General features: G+C 36.2%; 1 protein-coding gene and 1 non-coding gene across 35 annotated transcripts in view; both read left to right on the forward strand.

Moving 5' to 3' along the window:
- Positions 1–21,990, forward strand: part of ERC1 (ELKS/RAB6-interacting/CAST family member 1) — a 545,178-nt gene that overhangs the window by 211,685 nt on the left and 311,503 nt on the right. For all 34 annotated transcript variants that reach the window (XR_012017870.1, XR_012017872.1, XR_012017874.1 and 31 more), the window contains one exon: positions 17,640–17,775. Coding sequence is in view for 21 of the 34 variants with exons in the window: in XM_072799507.1 (XP_072655608.1) it covers positions 17,640–17,775 (136 nt within the window). In the remaining 13 variants the exon portion in view is untranslated. The remainder of the gene's footprint in view (positions 1–17,639; positions 17,776–21,990) is intronic.
- LOC140617765 (U6 spliceosomal RNA) lies at positions 4,063–4,167 on the forward strand. The gene has a single exon (XR_012017933.1). It is a non-coding gene; the product is annotated as a U6 spliceosomal RNA (small nuclear RNA).

Consider the following 21,990-nt stretch of genomic DNA (forward strand, 5'->3'; position numbering starts at 1 on the left):
CTGCAGCAAAATAATAGTGCAGTTCTGACCACTACTTCCTGTCCTTTACTGCCTTTGCACAGAGATGCTGCATGGTAGTTGGAAAAAAAAGTCACACTACAGTCATGACAGGTTTCATTTCAGATTTATGGCCACATATTTCAAATGTGCTCCCAATTATATAGGCAGTTCTAATGCAGATATCTATTAAATTTGATTTTACAGGGGATCCCTGGGTGGCTCAGCAATTTCGCATCTGCCTTTGGCCCAGGACGCGATCCTGGAGTCCTGGGATCGAGTCCCGCGTCGGGTTCCCGGCATGGAGCCTGCTTCTCCCTCTGCCTGTGTCTCTGCCTCTCTCTCTCTCTCTCTATGTCTATCATAAATAAAAACGAATCTTTAAAATAAATAAATAAATAAATAAATTTGATTTTACATTTTTCAGAGATGATTATATCCTACTTTGTCTTCCCTTGTCCCAATCCTCAAAATCCCTATCCCGTACCTCAGAGCTGCTGACTTCATTTCATATTACATTGAGAAAATGAGAATCAGATGCTACCTAATGCATCTTCCCAGCATTAGATCCCCCAGCTTCCATGCATCTGTACTGGTGTGTTTTGCGTGTTCTTTTACAGTAGTGTCACTGTTCTGAGTTTGGCTCTACTACTTTTCCTCTTAATCCCATTGTAGTTCCCCAGTTTAAGGATGATTCTTTCCTTTATTTTAAAAATTTGCTCTTTCCTAGCTTATCATAAACCTGCTTTAATATTTCCACCCTCCATCTTTGAAAGTACTTCCCTTAACATGATAGTCTTTTCTAGCTGACACATGCTTTTTCTCTTTTCCTGCTCAGTAAATATTGTTAAAAAAAAATTGTGTATAATTGCTATCTATATTTTCTTACCTTTCTTCAAATTCATCAAGTCAGGCTTCTCTTTTATCTATTTTTTTAATCTATTTTTATCACTTCCTTAAAACTGCTTTTGCCAGGGTTTTTCATGGTATATTTCCAGTGCCAGGTCTGAAAGTCACTTTCTGTCACCTTACTTTTCCTTTCAGCATCATTTTGTACTCTCCCTTCCTTGAAACACTGTTTTCTTTTGGCTTTTCTATTTATTTTCTCTGTCCTTCACTTGTCATTTCTTCTCTGTTGTCATTTTGACTCTCCCATATTCCCCTAGAACTCAAAGGGCTCCATTCTCAGCCCTGTTGTCCTTTTTACATATACATTTCTCAGAAAATGTCTTCAAGTCTCATGACTTTCAATATTAATCATATATTTATGGCTCTCATCTCTTGTGTATATGGGACATATGTGTCATGTATATAGATATGTGTACACATGCACACACACACACGTCCAGAATAATATATTGTGGAGATAATTTCTCTATGATGTCTTTAATTAGATATCAAACTTTGCCCAGAACAGATCTCTTCATTTTGCCCATCCTTTTCAAAACTTCATCCCCAGTGTTCTCCAGTTCAATAAATAATATTGTCATTCACCCATTGCTTAGGTGATAAATCACCAACTAAGTCCTAATTCTTCTCTCTTTCCACTCCCCATTAAATCTGTCAGTAAGTCCTATCACACATCACAAATATATCGGAAATTCAACCATTTCTCTTCATGCCCTCCTATGAAGCATTATCTCTTGCTCAAACTACCCAGATTAGCTTTCTGACTGGTACCTTTACTTCTACATTTTGGTTCTCTACTAGTCTCTTCCCTATAGCAGCTAGACTGACTCTTAAAACTTAGAGTAAATGCTGTCACTCCTTGCTTAAGACTTTTTAGTGTGCTCTCTCCGTATGCTCTGAATAAAACTCAGTCTCCTTACCATGGCTTATAAGGCTCTTGGTCATCTGACTTCTCGCCACCTCTATTTTCCCTTTGTTATATACCACCATATCAACTTTTAAAAAAATGAGCCAAGCTTTTACTATTCTCAAAGCAATTGTACTTATGTTGTCTCTACCTCTTTCCCCGGTTCTTTTATATGGCTCTTTCTTCACATCTCTGTGACTGCTCCTCAATGATGTCTACCCTGTCCATTGTAGCTAAATAAACTGTGCTATCACATTCAGTATTTCTATTACATTGCTCAGCTTTATTTTCCCCATAGTACATGCCACTGTGCTATGAGATGCTTCTTTATTAGTTTATGTTGTTTTGCCTCTTTCAAAAATAAGTTCTATTAGGGCAATGAGGTTATATTCTATTTTCTTCCTTAAAACTGTGCAGTGCTTGGTTGGCATTCAATAAATATTTGCTAAGTAAGTAAGTGAAGGATAACTCTTCTGAAAAATTTGACAGGTTTAGAATGCATGTTTTTTTGTTTGTTTGTTTTAAGATTTATTTATTTGAGAGAGAGAGAAAGAAAACACGAGTGAAGGGAGGGGCATTGGGAAAGGGGCAGACTCCCTGCTGAGCACAGAGCCCAATTTGCGGCTCCATCTCACTACCCATGAGATCATGACGTGAGCTGAAATCACCATTCAGATGCTCCACCAACTGAGCCACCTGCGTGTCCCAGAATGCATGCTGGTTTTAAATTATAGACAAATGTGTAGCTTTACCTTAGTTGATAGAAACTTGAATTTTTATCAGGTTATTTTTATTAGTTTTTATGAGATACTCTTTTGTACTTTATGATACCAGGGAATTATTTCCTAAAGCAAAAGGTGGAGTGCCTGGGTGGTTCAGTTGATTAAGTGTCCAACTCTTGATTTTGGCTCAAGTCATGATTTTACAGTCATGGAATCAAGCCCTGTATCAGGCTCACCACTCAGCTGGGAGGCTTGAGATTCTACTCCCTCTCCCTCTTCCCAGCCCCCCAAATAAATAAATAAATCTTTTAAAAAGATGCAAAAGACTTTTCAGTGACCTACAAAACTCTGCAACAAGGATTAGCAAACTATAGTTTCCTGTACCCTTTATATAGCCTGCAAGCTAAGACTGGCTTTCACATATTTAAAACAGTTAAAGACAACAAAAGAATAGGTGACCTGGATTATAAATGGTTTACAAAGTGTAAAACATTTACTATCTGGCCTTTTACAAAAAAAAAAAAATTTTTTTTTGTTCACCCTTGTTGGAGGGTCTGGCCCTTCATTTCCTGTATGTCCTCATCTACCAGTTATGATGTGTCTCCATCTACTTTGATCATGTCTGCCAGGCACGCTCTTAAATTGGGATCTTTGCATCCACCGTTTGCCCTGTGTGGAACACTTTCTCCTTAATACATGCACAGTGTGGCTTATTTCCTCTTTTTCCTTTACATCTTTACTTAAATGTTACATTCACAGTATGGCTTTTCCTGAGCACTTCATTTAAAACTGCAATTTCAGGGGAACCTGTGTGGCTCAGTCAGTTGAGCATCTGCCTTCAGCCCAGGTCATGTTCCCAGGGTTTTGGGATCAAGTCCCACACTGGGCTCTCTGCTCAGTGGCAAGTCTGCTTCTCCTGCTCCCTCTCCCTCTGAGATCTCCCTTGCTCTTGGTCTCTCTCAAATAAATAAAATCTTCAAAAAAAAAAAAAAAGTTGCAATTTCACCCCCATTCGCAAACCCCTTTTCCTCTTTTATTATTTTTCCATTGGATTTACAACATTGACATATAGTGTGTTTTACTTATATTCTCTCTCTTTTCATAGACTATAAATGAATGCTGAGGTTTTTGTCTTTTTCTTCACTGCCATATTCCCAAGATAATACCTAGTACATAGAAGCTTCATGAAATATTCATGGATTAATGGTAATGGATTAGAGTTATTCTGAGAACCAAAATTATAAAAAGAGCTTTCGGTCAAAACACTTCAATTCAGTTAACTTTGAGTAACTTGCTATGAGAGGCCTTGCCCCTCCGATCTGTGGAGAATATAATATAATATAATATAATATAATATAATATAATATAATATAATATAATATAATATAATATAATATAATATAATATAACATGGAGACCAGTGTGATAGTGAGAACAAACATGGAAATGAGTGAAATTAAATGTAAGGTGAGACTAATTATCCCACCCTATGCTCTTCCCTTGCTGATTAAAAACCCTTGAATTGATGCTCACTTCGGCAGTGCCTATACTAAACTTGGAACAATACGGAGAAGATTAGCATAGCCCCTGCAAAAGGATGACAGGTGAATTTATGAAGTGTCCCACATTAAAAAAACAAACAAACAAAAACTGTTGATCATTTAAAGCATGTTTATGTAAAAGCTCCACTTTGTTAATGATTTTATATTCTCTGTTGAAATCTTTTTCATTATGGCTTGTTATCTTAAGATTGTTATAGATACAGTGCCGTAAAAATAGAAATCCCTCCTTAAAGCAGCTCTTAAATAATCCAAAAACATTGTAATTAGATGTATAACATGTAAAACTATTAATTTAGTTTCTTGTGTACTTTTGGGGATGATATCATATGAAATTTGTAGATCTATTTATTTATTTATTCATTCATTCATTCATGAGAGACATACAGAGAGAGAGACACAGAGACACAGGCAGAAAGAGAAGCAGGTTCCATGCAGAGAGCCCGACGTGGGACTCAACTTGATCCTGGGTCTCCAGGATCATGCTCTGGACCAAAGGCGGTGCTAAACTGCTGAGCCACCCAGGCTGCCCTAGTTAGTTATTTTAGAGAGAGAACACATGTACATGTTGTGAGCAGAGGAAGGGCCAAGGGAGAGGGAGAGAAAATCTCAAGCTGACTCTGTGTAGAGCTCAGAGCCTGATGGGGTTTGGATCTTATGACCCTGAGATCATGACCTGAGCTGAAATCAAGAGTCCACTGCTTAACCAACTGAGCCACCCAAGTGCCCCATGTCTCATTTTTTAAAAACATAACTTTAAAATGTTTTTAAAAAATATTTTGTTTTGGGCAGCCCCAGTGGCGCAGCAGTTTGGTGCCGCCTACAGCCCAGGGTATGATCTGGAGACCTGGGATTGAATCCCACGTCAGGCTCTCTGCATGGAACCTGCTTCTCCCTCTGCCTGTGTCTCTGCCTCTGTCTCTCTCTCTCTCTCTCTCTCTGTGTCTCTATGAATAAATAAATAAAATCTTTAAAAAATATATTTTGTCTGTTGGGGCACCTGGGTACCTCATTTCATGGTCTTGCAGTTGTGAGATTGAGCTCCAAGTAAGGCTTTACGCTCAGCTTGGAGTCTGCTTGGGCTTCTTTCTCCCACCTCTTCCCTCCCTCTCTGCTCCCCGCACCCCCCCCACTCTCTCTCTCTGTGTAAAATAAATAAAATCCGTAAAAAATATTTTATTTTAGAAATTTAGAAACTACAGAAAACCATTAGGGAAAAAAAAGTATAACATCCTAAGTTTATTCCTTTTTATTATTTTAATTTTTGGTTATGCATGTGTACACACATGTTTAGAATTATGCTTTGAATTCAGCTTGGTATTCTGTATTTGTACTTAGCATTTTATCATGTCTCTTTGGAGTTAATGTAGATAATCATTAAAATGGTATGACTAATATTTTGAAAATCAAAATAAACATTTTTGGTTTTTAAACAGACTAAAAGTTAGAATGGAATGGTGGTTGGAATAGGATAGGGACAATAGGATTTGTTTTATTCTTTTTTCTGAACTACAATTAAAAACACCCTGACCTACTATGACTTGAAGGTAAAGTCAGGAGTAATAAAAAATCACTCACTCTCAGATAATTATGATAAAAAGTGCTGAAGAATGAAATGGATTTTGATTGGATCAAAAGTTAAACCTGTAAAGTTGGCCCTCAAACCCAAAAACACATAGGCGATTTTAATTAGGTTTCCTACTCTATTTGTCATTATGTTCCAAGTTAACCAGGTTACTGCTACAGGCATTAGTGGTTGCTAGCACTGTCCAGAATTCAACAGATACAGAGTGAAAATAATTATACATCATCTGAAATTATTTTCTCTCTAAAATAGCAGAATATTTGTACCTAGTAAACCACTATTATTAGGAATTTAATTTTGAGAAAGAGCAATTTGATCATGAAAAAATCTTGCTCCATTTTTTGGTCTTTTCTAATGCAAAGAGCCCAATCTGTTTTTTCCATTAGTCGATATGAATGGTATCAGATTAATAAAAATAGAAATATTAGCACAGAAAATTATGTAGTGAGGAGAATCAAATATAAACATGCCTTACATTTTTACTTCTTCTGCTGGTAACTATTTTTATTATAACCTCTGTCATTGAATCTTTCTGTGAATATTCAAGATGGCAGAAAGTACAGATCTGAAATGCCTTGGCATAGCTTATTACTGTGCACTTACATTAGAATGACTTTTTGTCTTACCATCTATGTCATTAATTTACTATTGGATTTTGAATTATTTTTTATAATTAAAATTCTATGCTGAGGAAGCATTTAGAAATTATTTTTTATTTTATTTTATTTTAAGATTTTATTTATTTATTCATAGAGAGAGAGGCAGAGACACAGGGAGAGGGAGAAGCAGGCTCCATGCAGGGATCCCGATGTGGGACTTGATCCCAGGTCTCCAGGATCACACCCCAGGCTGCAGGCGGCGCCAAACCGCTGCACTACCAGGGATGCCCTAGAAATTATTTTTTAAAAATTCTGTTGCCTGTAAGTGGAATCATATTCAACTCAATCTAAAAGAGAATTTGTGTTTTCAAAATCTTATAAAGAGGATTCCAGTTTTGTTTTTGATGGTATCATTAACTGTATTCTCTGAAAAACCTTCATTACAGAAAACATTAAAAATGCCAGAATTTTTTCATTAATTTTTTAAATGTATAGTTGAGCTAGAGGAAAGTAAAGAAATTTATAGAGGTAAATGTACAAAATCTCAAAGATAGGGTTTGTTCTTTGACAAAATTGGTTTAACATTGGAAAATCTCATTGACATGTTCAGTAAAATAAGCATTCACTCATTCACAACTAAAATGACAACTTTTGGCAGACAAAGAAAGATAAAAACTTTCCACAGAAAAAATTAAGAAATATTCTAGTCAATTATGAATTGTAAAAAAGCATTTCCTTGAATCAGGAGAAGGACAGAGATGGTTTTCATGGTTCTGGAAATTCTAGGAAGTTCAATAGAAAAGATAAAAAGAATGTAAAGATTGTAAAATGATTATAATATGAATATTGTGTGTGTGTGTGTGTATATATATATATACACACACACACACACATAAAATATATCCCTGAAATACCCAAAAGAATCTGCAGAAAAATTATTAGCAGAAGTATTTACCAAGTTGGTTTACATACAAGCCTACATATAGAAATCAACTGCATGTCTACATGCTAGCAAGAAAACATTAGAATAAAGTTAATGTAATAAAATACATCACTGGAATAATTTATTCAGGAAAAGTTCATAAATGTTTAGGGCCATTAGGTGAAAAGTTGATGAAAGATGAGTTTTACACACAGAAGAGAAGGCTGTCATTACCTTAATCCACTGATGAATCCTAGCTTCATTGAGGTGGGAAAACCAGACATTATATGCTTTCCAATGTGAGGCAATATGAAGTATACAACACGATTGTTTAATATGACTTAGAAAGTTGAAACTGATTCTGGTCAAATCTTTAAAGCTAACTCTTAATGTCTAAGAGTGAAAAAAGAAAAAGCAGGAAATGAGTTAAATGAGTCCATGAAGAAACAGACAACCCAAAATGTAAGTCATTTTACAGAACAACCGAATCAGTTTAAGAAGTTAGTATTAAACAAAAGGAGGTGGAGGAAAAAGTAAGGGACTTTTCTTTAGATTAATAAAGGCTTCAAGGATTTAACAAAGAATGCTGTAGACCTTTTATGGATTTTGATTCAAACAAACCAACTGTGAAAAGATTTCTTTTGAGATAACTAGGGAACATTGAATATGTACTGGATACTAGATAACAATGAATTGTTAATTTTGTCAATACCTACATTGTTGAAAACTACTTTTGAGAGATTATTTTGTATAAGGAACTGTGTGTAACGACATGGTGTCTGGAATTTAAAATGACTACAAAACATTTAAGGTGCCTAGGAATAAAATAAATGGAAGTCTTCTATTTGAAGAAATTATAACATTTTTTGAAAACCTTTTAAAGATAACTAACTAGAGAGACATACTTTGTCAATGAATAGAAAGATTCAAGAGCAGGAAGGTGTCTGTTCTTCCTAAATAGATTCAGTGAAGTTTCAATAAAAATCCCAAAAGGCTGCTGCTGAGTTTAGATTGCTGTTGTTGATTGGTTGGTTGATTGGTTGATTGGCTGGTTTTGTGGAACTTGACAGTCTGGTTCTGAAATTTATATGAGAAGTTGAAAAGGTCAGGAAGCACCAACATAGTCCTGATAAGAACAAGGTAAGCAGGCTTGCCTGAAATAACTATTGAGATGTCTTATAAAGGTATACTAATTAAGGAGGTATAGATTTGACACAGAAATACACAAAGATACCAGAGAGCCACAAGATAGGCACACATGTTTCAGAAACTTTATATATGACAGTTGTGACAATGCATGTTAGTATTGCTGGGACAATGAATTATCTATATATATGTAAAAAGTGAAATTTTATTCTTACCTTATATCATACCCCAAAAATGAAATTATATCTTTAGCTTATACCATATATACTATCAGTGTCAGATGGATTAATGACTTCAGTATGAAAGACAAAGTTACAAAATTTTAAAGAGAATATCTTTATGAGCTTGGAATAGGGAAGATATTGTGAAAAAGTCATAGAATTGCAAACCACAATGAAGATTGGTACATTTGATACCATTAAAATTTTTATTTTTTTGATTTATTTTTAATTAATTTTTATAAGATTTCATTTATTTATTCATGAGAGACAGAGAGAGAGAGAGGCAGAGGGAGAAGCAGGCTCCATGCAGGGAGCCCTATGTGGGACTCAATCCTGGGACTCTGGGATCACGCCCTGAGCTGAAGGCAGATGCACCTAACCACTGAGCCACCCAGGCGTCCCCCATTAAAAACTTAAAATTTTATATTTGAAAACATACCATGCAGCTATAAAATAAATAATTTGTAGATTGGAAGAAAATATTTGTATAACATATAATAGATAAGAGATTATTATACAGAATATATAAAGAATACTTGTAAGTCATTAAGAAAAAGATACCTAATTTTAAAATTAGCAAAATACATAAATAGCTGCTTTGCAAGTGTGGAAACAAGAATGGCCAAATACCATATAAAAAATGTTCAGAACTACTGGGGGAGATGACAGAATAGGAGTAACCTAAGTGTACCTCATCCCGTGGATACAACTAGATAACAGCCACATAACTCAAAACAACCCAGAAAAGGACCCAAAGACTCGCAGAATAGACTCTCCTTAGCTAAATGTAGAGAAGAGGCAACATTGAAGAGAGTAGGAGGGGTGGAAAAGTAGTAAGGAGCTCAGTGGACCCAGGATTTTCTGTGGAGGGGAGAGATGCCTTGGACATGCAGAGGTTAAAGAAATAGACACTCACACTATGGAGCCTGGGTGGGGAAGAGGAATTCCGGTGACATTTGTCTTTGAAAAACCAGAGGTGCTGAATTTCTTGAATTCTTAATATATCAATGGGGCCTAAAACCTGGAAATTTGAAAATCAGGCTCACAGGAGAGCCAGGAGAGTAAAAGGAAACTCAGCTCCCACTTTTAAAGAGAAAGCACAACAAATAGCTCCCTAGAGATTCAGGGTAGAAGAAGCAGTTTGAAAAACACCTGGGGTGTATTGGAGAGAGGTTTGTTTACTAGTCTCAGAGTGTGTGCTGGAAGGGGAGTGAGCCATCCTGGTGAGATTTCTCCAGGAATAAAGAAGCTCTTGGGCACCATTTCCCTTCTGGGCCCACAAGTGTAAACACATGACTTCCTGTGGGAACAAGCACTGTACCCATACTTGCTACCTAACTTACTGACAGTGGACATGCCCCCTCCAGCCAGGCCTGGACACCAGCTACTCTCCCTCAGCAGATCCATGCAAACCTTGCTGACACTGTGCATCTCATCCCTGCAGCATTTCTGTGGATCTATTCCTTCTAATCTAGCTTAGTCCCAGTCTGCTACAGGTCCCCTCCCACCAGCATGGATGTTGCTGGCACCTCATGCCCTGCCCCAATATCTCTGGCAAATGCCTGGTCTGACTCCGTTAAAGCCCAAGCGATCCCTGGACTAGTGCACTAACAACAGAGGGACAAAATCCTACCCATAAAAGACAAAGATAGCCATTGCAGATGACTGAACTGAAGGCAAAAGTGGCTTAACCACAGTAGCAGGGCACAAGAAGCATGCAAGGATACATTCCTGAAGCACCTGGTTCTGGTGAACAGGGGACATTGTGTCCAGGACACCACAGGACCTCTTCATAAGGCCATTATTTCAATAACAGGAGATGTAGCTGACTTCCTAACATATAGAAACAATCACAGAGAGTTAGACAAAATGAGGACACTAAGGAATATATCCCAAATGATAGAACAGGACCAAATCACAGTAAGAGACCTAAACAAAATGGAGATAAGTAATATGACTGATAGAGATTTAAATAGTGGTTAAAAAGATACTCACTGGACTTGAGAAAAGAGTGGGACCCTTAACAGATAGAAAACATTAGAAAAAATCAGAGATAAACTCAATGACAGAAATTAAAATACACTATATGGGGCGCCTGGGTGGCTCAGTTGGTTGAGCATCCAACTGAAGATTTTGGCTCGGGTCATTATTCATGGGTTGTGGGATCGAGCCCTGTGTTGGGCTCAGTACTCACTGAGGAGTCTGCTTGGGTTTCTCTCCCTCTGCCCTTTCTGCCCTGTCTCTCTATGGAATAAACAAATAAATCTATTTTTAAAAAATACAGTATGGAACAAATAGACTAGAGGACATGGAAGAATGGATCAGCAACCTGCAGGACAGAGTAATGGAAAGCAATCAAGCTGAACAGGAGAGAGAAAAAAAAATATAATACATGAAAATAGACTTAGGGAACTCATTAACACCATCAAGTGTAAAACATTTATATTATAGGGATCCTAGAAAAAGGAGAGAGAAAATGAGGTAGAAAATTTATTTGAAGAAGTAATAGCTGATGAAAACTTCCCGGGCAGCCCTGGTCTGGTGGCTCAGCAGTTTAGCGCCATCTTCGGCCCAGGGCCTGATCCTGGAGACCTGGGATCGAGTCCCATGTCGGGCTTCCTGCGTGGAGCGTACTTCTCCCTCTGCCTGTGTCTCTGCCTCTCTCTCTCTCTCATGAATAAATAAATAAAATCTTAAAAAAAAAAAGATAACTTCCCAAATATCAGGAAAGAAACAAAAATCCAGATCCAGCAAGCACAGAGAGCCCATAACAAAATCAACCCAAGGAGGGGCACAGAAAGACACATAGTAATTAAAATGGCAGAAAGTAGTGATAGAGAATTTTAAAAGCAGCAAGAGAAAGGAGAACAGTTAAATAAAAGGGAAACCCCATAAGACTATCAGCTAACTTTTAGTAGAAACTTTGTGGACCAGAAGGGTGTGGCATGATATATTCAAAGTGCTGAAGGAAAAAATCCTGTGAATAAGCATACTCTGTCCAGCAGGGCTATCATTCAAAATAGGAGAGAGAAAGAGTTTTTCCCAAACAAAAGTTAGGGAATTCATGACCACTAACCCAGTTCTACAAGAAATGTTAAAGGAGGTTCTCTGGAATGGAAAAGAAAGACCATAAGCAGGAGTAAGGAAAGTATGAAGCACAGAAGCAATGAAATTAAGTAAATCTGTAAAAATCATCCACAGGATTCAATGAGATGTAAGGTATGACACCATATACCTAAAATGTGGTGGGCGTCGGGGGAGGAGTAAAGAATGAGCTCAAACTTAAGCTATCATCAACTTACTATAGACTGCTACATGCATAAGATGTTCTATATAAACCTAATGGTAATCACAAATCAAAAACTGGTAATATGCTAAATATAAAGAGAAAGAAATCCAAGTAAATCACTAAAGAAAGTCAACAAACTGAGACAGTGGAGAAGAAAAGAGAAGAACTACAAAAACAGCCATAAAAGAGGCAACAAAATAGCAATAAATACATACCTATCAAAAATAACTTTCAATATAAATGGGCTAAATGCTTCAATCAAAAGACGTATATGGTGACCGATAAAAAAGACCCATCTCTCTGCTACCTACAAGAGACTCATTTCAGACCTAAAGATTGAGAGTGATGGGTTGTAAAATCATCTATTATGCAAATTAAAGTGAAAAGAAACCTGGAGTAGAAATACTTATATTGAACAAAATAGACTTTAGAACTAAGGCTGTAACGAGACAAGGACACTATATCAAGGGAACAATTCAACAAGAAAGTATAGCAATTATAGATACGTATGTACCAAACAGGGCAGCACCCAGATACATAAAACAGCTAATAACGAACATAAAGGAAGTAATTGGTTGTAATATAATAATAGTAGGGACTTTAATACCTCACATCAATGGACAGATCATCTAAACAGAAGATAACAAGGAAACAGTGCCTGTGAAAGACACATTGGACCAGGTGGATCTGACAGATACATTCAGAACATTCCATTTTAAAATAGTAGAATACACCTTTTTTTCTACGTGCATATTGGTACATTCTCCAGAATAGATCACATATTAGGCTACAAGGCAAGTCTCAACAAATTCAAAAAGGTCAAAGTCCTGCAATGTCATTTCCAACCACAACACTATGAAACTAGAAATCAGCCATAAGAAAAAATCTAGAAAGACCACAAATAAGCGGAGACTAAATAACATGCTACTAAACAATGAAACCAAAGAGGAAATAAAAAAATATATGGAGACAAATGAAAATGAAAAGACAGTGGTCCAAAACCTTTAGGCTGTAGCAAAAGCAGTTCTAGAAGGAAGATTCCAGCAATACATGCCAACCTCAAGAAGCAAGGGAAACCTCAAATAAACCTCCTAAAGGAGCTAGGGAGAGAAGAACAAACGAAAGCCATAGAAGGAAGGAAATAATAAAGAGTAGAGCAGAAATAAATAGAAACTAAAAAGAAAAGAAAAAAGAAAAGAAAAGAGAAAAGGAACCAATAGAAGAAGTCAATGAAACCAGGAGCTGTTTTTTTTTTTTTTTAAAGATCAACAATATTAATAAACCTATAGCCAAACTCCCCAGTAAAAAAGAGAGGACTCAGATAAACAAAACAAGAAGTTTAGGAAAATGAATTCTACCAAATTTTTAAAGAAGAGACCGGGACGCCTAGGTGGCTCAGTGGTTGAGCACCTGCCTTCAGAATCCCAGGATCCAGTCCCATATCAGGCTCCCTGCAAAGCGCCTGCTTCTCCCTTTGCCTATGTCTCTGCCTCTCTCTCTGTGTCTCTCATGAATAAATAAAATCTTTTAAAAATAAATAAATAAATAAAAAGAATCAATAGTTATTATTCTCCAACTATTCAAATAGAAAGAAAGGGGATCCCTGGGTGGCGCAGCGGTTTAGCGCCTGCCTTTGGCCCAGGGCGCGATCCTGGAGACCCGGGATCGAATCCCACGTTGGGCTCCTGGTGCATGGAGCCTGCTTCTCCCTCTGCCTGTGTCTCTGCCTCTCTGTCTCTCTGTCTCTCTCTGTGTGTGTGACTAGCATAAAAAAAAAAAAAAAAAAGAAAGAAAGGAAGCTTCCAAATTCATTCTGTGAGGCCAGCACTACCCTGATACCAAAACCAGTTAAAGACTCCACTTAAAAAGAGAACTGCAGGCCAATATCTCTGATGACTGTATATGCAGAAATCCTCAGCAAAATGCTATCAAACCAAATTCAACAATACATTTTAAAAAAATCATTCAACATCACCAAGCAAGATTTATACCTGGGATGCAAGAGTAGTTCAGTAGTCATAAATTATACCATATGTCACATCCATAAGAGAAAGGATAAAAAAAAAACCTACATGATCATTTCAAAAGATAGAGAAGAAGCTTTTGACAAAGTATAACATCCATTCATGATAAAAGCCCTCAACAGGGTAGGGGGACCATTCTTAAACATAATAAAGGCCGTATATGAAACAACAAACATCGTCCTCAAAGGGGAAAAAGTGAGAGTTTTCCCCCCTATGATCAGGAACAAGATAAGGATATCTACTCTCACCACCTTCATTCAGCATGGTACTGGAAGTTCTAGCCATAGCCATCAGACAAAAAGAAATATAAAGCATTCAGATTGGCAAGGAAGAAAAGCTTTCATTATTTGAAAATGGCATGATACTGTATACAAAAAACCCTAAAGATTCCACCAAAAGCCTACTAGAATTGATAAATGAATTCAGTAAGGTTGCAGTATACAAAACCAATATATAGAAATCTGTTACTTTTCTATACACTGATATTGAAGCAACAGAAAGAGAAATTAAGAAAATAATTCCATATACAATTGCTCCTAAAGTATAATACCTAGAAATAAATTTAACCAAAGAAGTAAAAAACCTGTACTCTGAAAACTATAAAATATTGATGAAGAAAATGGGAAGACAACAGTAAGAAATGGGAAGATATTCCATGCTCACAGGTTGGAAGAGCAAACACTGTGAAAGTGTCCATACAACTGAAGTAATGTATAGATTTAATGCAGTCCCTATGAAAATATTCATAGCATTTTTCACAGAATTAGAACAAATCATTCTAAAATATCTATGGAACACACAAGATCCTGAATAGCCAGCCAAAGCAATCTTGAAAAAGAACAAAACTAGAGATAACACAGATAATCCCAGATTTCAAGATGCGGTTACAAAGCTGTAGTAATCAAAACAGTATGATGCTGGCATAAGAATAGACACATAGATCAATGGAACAGAATAAAAACCCAGAAATAAACCCACAATTACATGGTCAGTTAATCTTCGACAAAGGAGGCAAGAATACACAAGAATTCATGAGGAAAAAGTCTGTTTAACAAATGGTGTTGGGAAAATGATATAGCTATGTGCAAATGAATGAAACTGGACCACTTTCTTACACCAGACACAAAAATAAATTCAAAATTGACCTAAAACCTAAATGTGATACTTGAAACCTTAAAAATCCTGAAAGAGAGCACAGGCAGTAATTTCTCTAACATCAGCTGTAATAACATTTTTCTAGCTATGTTTCCTGAGGCAAGGGAAACAAAAGCAAAAATAAACTACTGGGACCAGAGTAAAATAAAAAGCTTCTGCACAGCATAAGAAGCAGTCAACAAAACAAGAGAACCAGTGAACGGGAGAGGATATTTGCAAATAACATATCTGCTAAAGGGTTAGTACCCAAAATATATAAAGAACTTACACAACTCAACATGAAAAAAAAAAATCAAATAGTCCAATTTAAAAAAAGGCAGAAGATGTGAACAGACATTTCTCCAAGGAAGATATACAGTATGCTGACAGACACACAAAAATTGGTCAATACCACTCATCATCAGGGAAACAAATGAAAACCAAAATGAAGTATCACCTCACAACTGTCAGAATGGATATGATCAAAACCAGAAGATGTATGTACTCCTATGTTTAGTGCAGCATTAAATAGCCAGATTATGGAAGCAGCCCTAATGTTTATGGATAGATGAATGGAAGGTCTCACACACACACACAAGAATATTATTCAGCTGTAAAAAGAATGAAATCTTGCCTTTTTCCCACAGTGTAAATTGGAGGTAGAGAGTATCCTGCTGAGTGAAATATGTCAGAGAAAGACAAATACCATATGATTCCACAATATGGAATTTAAGAAATAGAACAAATGAAGAAAAAAAGAGACAAGCCAAAAAACAGACTCTTAACTAGAGAACAAACAGATGGTTACCAGAGGGGAGGAGAGTTGGGGATGGATAAAATAGGTGAAGGGGATTAAGAGTACACTTACCATGATGAGCACTGAATAATGTATAGAATTGTTGGATCACTGTATTGTACACCTGAAACTAATATAACTAGTATGTTAACTGTACTAGAGTTAAAATTTAAGAAAAGAGAAATAATAAAAGATATTCAACTTAAATAGTCAGCTACATGCATTTTATTTTTTATTTTTTTTTAAAGATTTTTATTTATTCATTCGTGAGAGACACAGAGAAAGAGAGAGAGAGAGAGAGAGAGAGGGGCAGAGGGAGAAGCAGGCTTCATGCAGGGAGCCCGACGTGGGACTCGATCCTGGGACTCCAGGATCACGCCCTGGGCCAAAAGCAGGCGCCAAACTGCTGAGCCACCCAGGGATCCTAAGCTACATGCATTTTAAAACTATGACAAGATACTATTTATATCTATCAGGTTGTTAATATTTAGAAAGTCAGATAGTACCAAGTGTCACTCATTTCCTAGAAGTGTAACAGATATTGCTGTGTACTATAGTGAAAATACAAGTTAATACAATTTTTTTGGAAAATAGTGAATTGGAAGGTATACCTATTGTACGGCCTAGCATTTCAGTGTCTGGGCCCATGCCTTGGAGAAACTCTTGCATAGATCTATCAGAGTATATCTAGCAGCACTGTATATAATAGTAAGAAAAACGAACTGCACTGTTCATCACTTTGGGAATGGGTTGATACAATTTTTTTATATTTATACTTTAGTGAAAATTGAGGGGATTGAAAAAACTTCATTAACACTCATTGTTTAGTGTGAATCTCAAGACATGTATGGAAAAGAAAAAATCATTTCTTAATAAACTGCATATGAATTTCAAAGTATGCAAACTAAGTGAAATATCCTTTATATGTAGCATACTATAATAAAAGCAAAGGGATTTTTAAACACATCATTTAGATTTAAGTCATCCTTATTTTAGTATGGAGGTAGTGGAATATAATTGGGAACTTCTGAATTAGGTAAGATGTTCTGTTGCTTAAGTTAGGTTCCCAGATTGTTATATCATTCTTTTCTTTTCTTTTCTTTTCTTTTCTTTTCTTTTCTTTTCTTTTCTTTTCTTTTCTTTTCTTTTCTTTTTTTAAGATTTATTGATTTATTTATTTGGGAGCAAGAGACTGGGTGAGCATGTAGAGGGAGAGGGAGAAGCAGACTCCCCATTGAGCAGGGATCCCAGGACCCTGAGATCATGACCTGAGCTGAAGGCAGATGCTTGACTGAATGAGCCACCCATGTGGCACCCCCTCTTAAAAAAAAAAAAAAAAGATTTATTTGTTTATTTATGAGCATGCGAGTACACAGAAAAATAGAAGCAGACTATATCATTATTTTCATATTCATATATATTATTTATAGTCTTTTGAAAGTTTGAAATATTTAATAATAGTAAAATTAGAGTTAGGTTTCCAAACTTTTCTTAATCAGCTGATCTACTGTTTCATAGCCTTGATGCCAGTACTAGACTTTTCCTATATCCAACATAAATCTCTGAACTGATTTCTCCTGTCATTTCAGACTATCCCATGCCTTTCTTTTGTTTTATGGTTTTGTGCTTCGTAAAGTACATGCTTAAATACCAATTTGCTACCCTTAGTAGGAAAGAATTTTGAATTGTTAGAAAAATCTTGCAGCAAGACTTCTTTGTTGGTTTTCAGCTGTTCCCTGGTGTCAGCGGTATAAATTTGTAAATGAAAATATTCTTCTCTGTGCATATATATATGTGAAAAGCTTTGCTTTTCTCACTTTTATCAATAGGCAAGTGAAGGACCAGAATAAGAAGGTAGCAAATCTGAAGCACAAGGAACAGGTGGAAAAGAAGAAGAGTGCACAGATGCTTGAGGAGGCTCGACGAAGGGAGGACAATCTCAATGACAGCTCCCAACAACTACAGGTTAGAACTCGAGGACAGTCTGAAAAGATTGGGTGAAGAGATTTGATCCGTAATTGCATGTTGTTTTCCTCTTCATCTTTATCCTCCTCTTTTTTCTCTTTCTAACCCTGCTTGCTGCCTTCCTCTGAGACCAACTGGTTAGCAATAAAGGAATGGCTTTAAATAGAAAAGGCAAGTTTTATTCCACAGCTTTGTGAGGACACCTCAGCATAGGAGAAAGTTCATCTTGCTTCAAGTTGATCACATTTCATTGGTAAGTTTAATGTCAGTTTAATGAGTGGGTTCTTTTAAGTTCCAGGGTGTCGGTGTTACTGTTTGCCATTTTCCTTCATCAAACTGCATTGCTAAACTTGGTTCGTATCTGTTTAACTTCATTCTGTGTGTTTCATTCTTCTTTTGCCCTTTCCCCTGCCTTTTCCTTTTTGCCCTCCTTCTTTCTTTCCCTTCTTTTTAAATATTCAATTCAGAGAGCATATTTCTTGGTCTTATATGATGTATAAACTTTCACTTCAGTGGTGTGATAATTGATGTGTAACCCTAACTATTCACAAATTAGGTGAAACTAGACTCCATAACAATAGGAATAGTGACGGTATGATAAGTGACCATATGTGCCCAATACTTTTGGCCGTAGGCCCTGGTAATTCATTGTTTCTAACCTTTACATTGCTCTTGTGGAGCAGATGGTTTTGTGCACATTTTATAGATAAGGAAATAGACCCAGAGAAATTGAATTATTTACCTAAATGCACACAGTTTTCTTTCTTTTTTTTTGTTCCACACAGTTTTCTAAGTGGCTCAGCCATGGTTTTAACTGAGACTTTCTGACTGTCAGAATGAAGGTTTAAATTTTAAAGAAGAATATCATAAGAAATATTAGAAATAATATTGATATGTATATAAGAAATATATATATATATATATATATATATATGGTTATTATACATGCTTGTATTTCCTAAATGTCCATTAAGAAGGCTTAGAAGCAGTAAGCATAACTAACACCCAGATTTTGGTTTCTATGCACCTGTCTCCAGTGAAATGGACCAAGGCATCTTGGAGAAGTGGTTGATTCCAGGGCTGGGGCTTGGAAAATACAGTGATAACCTTGTGTTTCCAGAAAATGGGAAAGTGCTCAACAAAAGAATGGGGGCTTGTGGAAAGCACAGAGGAGCCAACCTAAAGGAGCACCTGATGTCTCATGCTAAAACAATTGGAGTAAAAAAATAAATAATAGTATTTTAATTTAATCCATAGAATGAAATAAATATTCATGAGTCCATACTGATATAAATAATCAAATGTATTGGTAAGGACAGCTTTTTCCTGAAGAAGATTTCAAATTAATAAGTATAGAAGGAAGTAGATATTATTTTATTTTTATTTTTATTTTTATTTTTATTTTTTTAAGATTTATTTATTCACAATAGACATAGAGAGAGAGGCAGAGATACAGGCAGAGGGAGAAGCAGGCTCCATGCCAGGAGCCTGATGTGGGACTCGAACCCGGGACTCCAGGATCATGCCCTGGACCAAAGGCAGGCGCCAAACCGCTGAGCCACCCAGAGATCCCCAGGAAGTAGATTTTAAATAATCACCATGAAACAAACAACTCAGTAATAATTGTTATAGAGCAGATAGTTGTGAAAGTTAGTGAACTTTTGAGAAATAATTAGACAGACATAGTCTCAGAATATATACCTTGGGATGTTTACTAATTATAAAGGGAAGAATGTTACTGTTCAATGAATAGACCTAGCAGACACCACCTTAATAAAATGAAGGTTGTAACATTACCAGTAGTATGAGATACTGAGGATACAATATCATTTTTGTGTTGCTTTTTTTCTTCAAAATGTATAATCTTATTCCAGTCATCAGAAAATATCAGACAAATCCAAATTCTGACATTTTATAAAATAACTGCACAGTATACTTTAAAAGTATCAAGATAGTGAAAGACAAAGACTGAACACTGTTATAGGTGGATTGGCAAGAACTTAGAAGAAATGTTAACTAAATGAAATGTGAGATCCTGCATTGAATCCTGGAACAGATATAAGACATTAGGGAAAAGCTGTTGAAATTAGAATAAGTAATTTTGGGGACTTGAGTTTAAAAATCATACGGAAGTCCATAAGAATCAGTGATAACATCTGGAAGTAAAATACTGACAGAAGAACATTGGAGTTAGAGTTGAGCCTGTAGAAATGGGGTTGGGTAGAATGTGGTGTTTGAAAAGAAACTAAAATGGAAAGATCAATTGAGGGGTGGGAGAGAAAAAGGAGAGTGTGGCATTATAGAAGGCAAGAGAGAAGATTGTCTTCAGAGAAGGGGAGGAAGTACGTCATATTAGTGGTGCTGAGAGGCTAAGAGGACAGCATAGAGATGAGTGATGTGATCCATTGTATTTAGAATGGTCAAGAAAGAGCAGTGATCTCCCTGGGTTAAGGTGGATAGATGTCTTCTATTATACCTTACTGACTTTGGAGATGGAAAATTCTGTATTGATGCAGACCCTTGCCTTGGCCAATTTTTCTGTCACACACTTATCAAAATTCACTGCCTTTATAACAAAGTCTTTGTAATGCTTTTCTTAGGCATATATTTGACTAGTATTAAGACTTGATTATACAGTGGTTATTTAAAGTGTTTCAAGCATGATCCATACATCTAAACTATTTTACAATTCTGCTTGATATTCATGAATTTGGACATGAATGACAAAAACAATGAGGCACATTGGTGATGAGCCTTTCCTATTATCTTTTTCTTTAATTATAGTGCCTCTTCTCTTGATATTCAGCATTTAATTTTGCCGAACTTTGTTTTCCTTACTCAAGAACTTAACTCTGTATTAAATTTAGTTCTGAGTTGTTTCATTAATATTTTTTGTAAGCCATATTTTTTTTAATTGGCTAATAATATTTCAGGATAATCTGTAGCTGTCTTCAGTAAACATGTATTGAGTGCCTATTATGGACTAGTCACTAGGCTGAGTACTGGGATATGCTGGATATGTCCAAAAGGGTGTTATTGTGCAATTCATAAGTAATTGCTGTATAAAAAACTGAAATTAGGCAAATCCCAGCAATAAGGACCTCCTAAATAAATGGTATATGAAAGCATAATCTTAGCTGATTTGACTGATGGTGATGTTGCAATTAGAAAAGCTCTCTGTTGAAAGCCTGCCCATCTTCCAAAATTCAGATCAAATGTTCCCTTCCCTCCCTTGTGCAGCATGCCTGAATCCTCACAGTTGGAATTAATCAGCCCGTTTTAATTCCATTAGACTTTGTTTCTGCTTTAAAAATTTCAAAGCTGGGCAGCCCTGGTGGCTGTCAGCAGTTTAGCACTGCCTTCGGCCCAGGGCATGGTCCTGGAGCCCCGGGATCCAGTCCCACTTCAGGCTCCCTGCATGGAGCCTGCTTCTCCCTCTGCCTGTGTCTCCTCTGCCTCTCTCTCTGTGTGTGTGCCTCTCATGAATAAATAAATAAAATCTTTTAAAAAAATTTTTCAGAGCTTATTTTCTCTTGCTTTGTATTATATACTCATAATTTGTATGTTGTTTCCCCCGCATATTTGAATTTGTGAACCAGGTCTTGGTATATGGTACATAGTTGGTTCTTTCTAAAAGTGTTTATTTATTTCAGTGGCATTTCAGTAGATGTCCAGAACTCTCATTCACAAGCATTTTAGCATGGCCTTTGGAGTCTTTCATCAGCCAAACCTTTAAGTATTTCTAACCTCATCTTTAGGTGAGATACTTACTTAGCATAGCTACTATATTCTAGAGAAGTTGATAGTGTTGGTGTTTCGTAAATATAGTAAATTGATTTTCTGATCTATGATCTTTTTCTTACACAGGATCTTTTTTCTTTGGATTTCTATTATTACCACCTAAAGATTCTGGCTTAAAATTAGCCTTTGCTGTTGATCTCTACACCCTGTTTTGTTATTGTCTTATCCCTGTTCCTGGGCCTGTATGTTTAATTATACTTTATCGTTTTCTGCTTTTTAATATATTATTTTATAATTGAGCCTGTGTGATTTAATCACTTTCCCTTCTCAACCAGTTTATATCTGCCTTAGATTAAGGGCTGTTTTAAACATTTCAGATATATTGAAATATTGTTTTACATAGGTAGCCGTTCATTAAGTGTAGCTAAAAATCATTGTTATAAGTAATAAAATAAAATTTAAAGGTTTAGTTAC

This window comes from Canis lupus, chromosome 25 (genome assembly GCF_048164855.1).
Source record: "Canis lupus baileyi chromosome 25, mCanLup2.hap1, whole genome shotgun sequence".
Classification (NCBI taxonomy): Eukaryota; Metazoa; Chordata; class Mammalia; order Carnivora; family Canidae; genus Canis; species Canis lupus.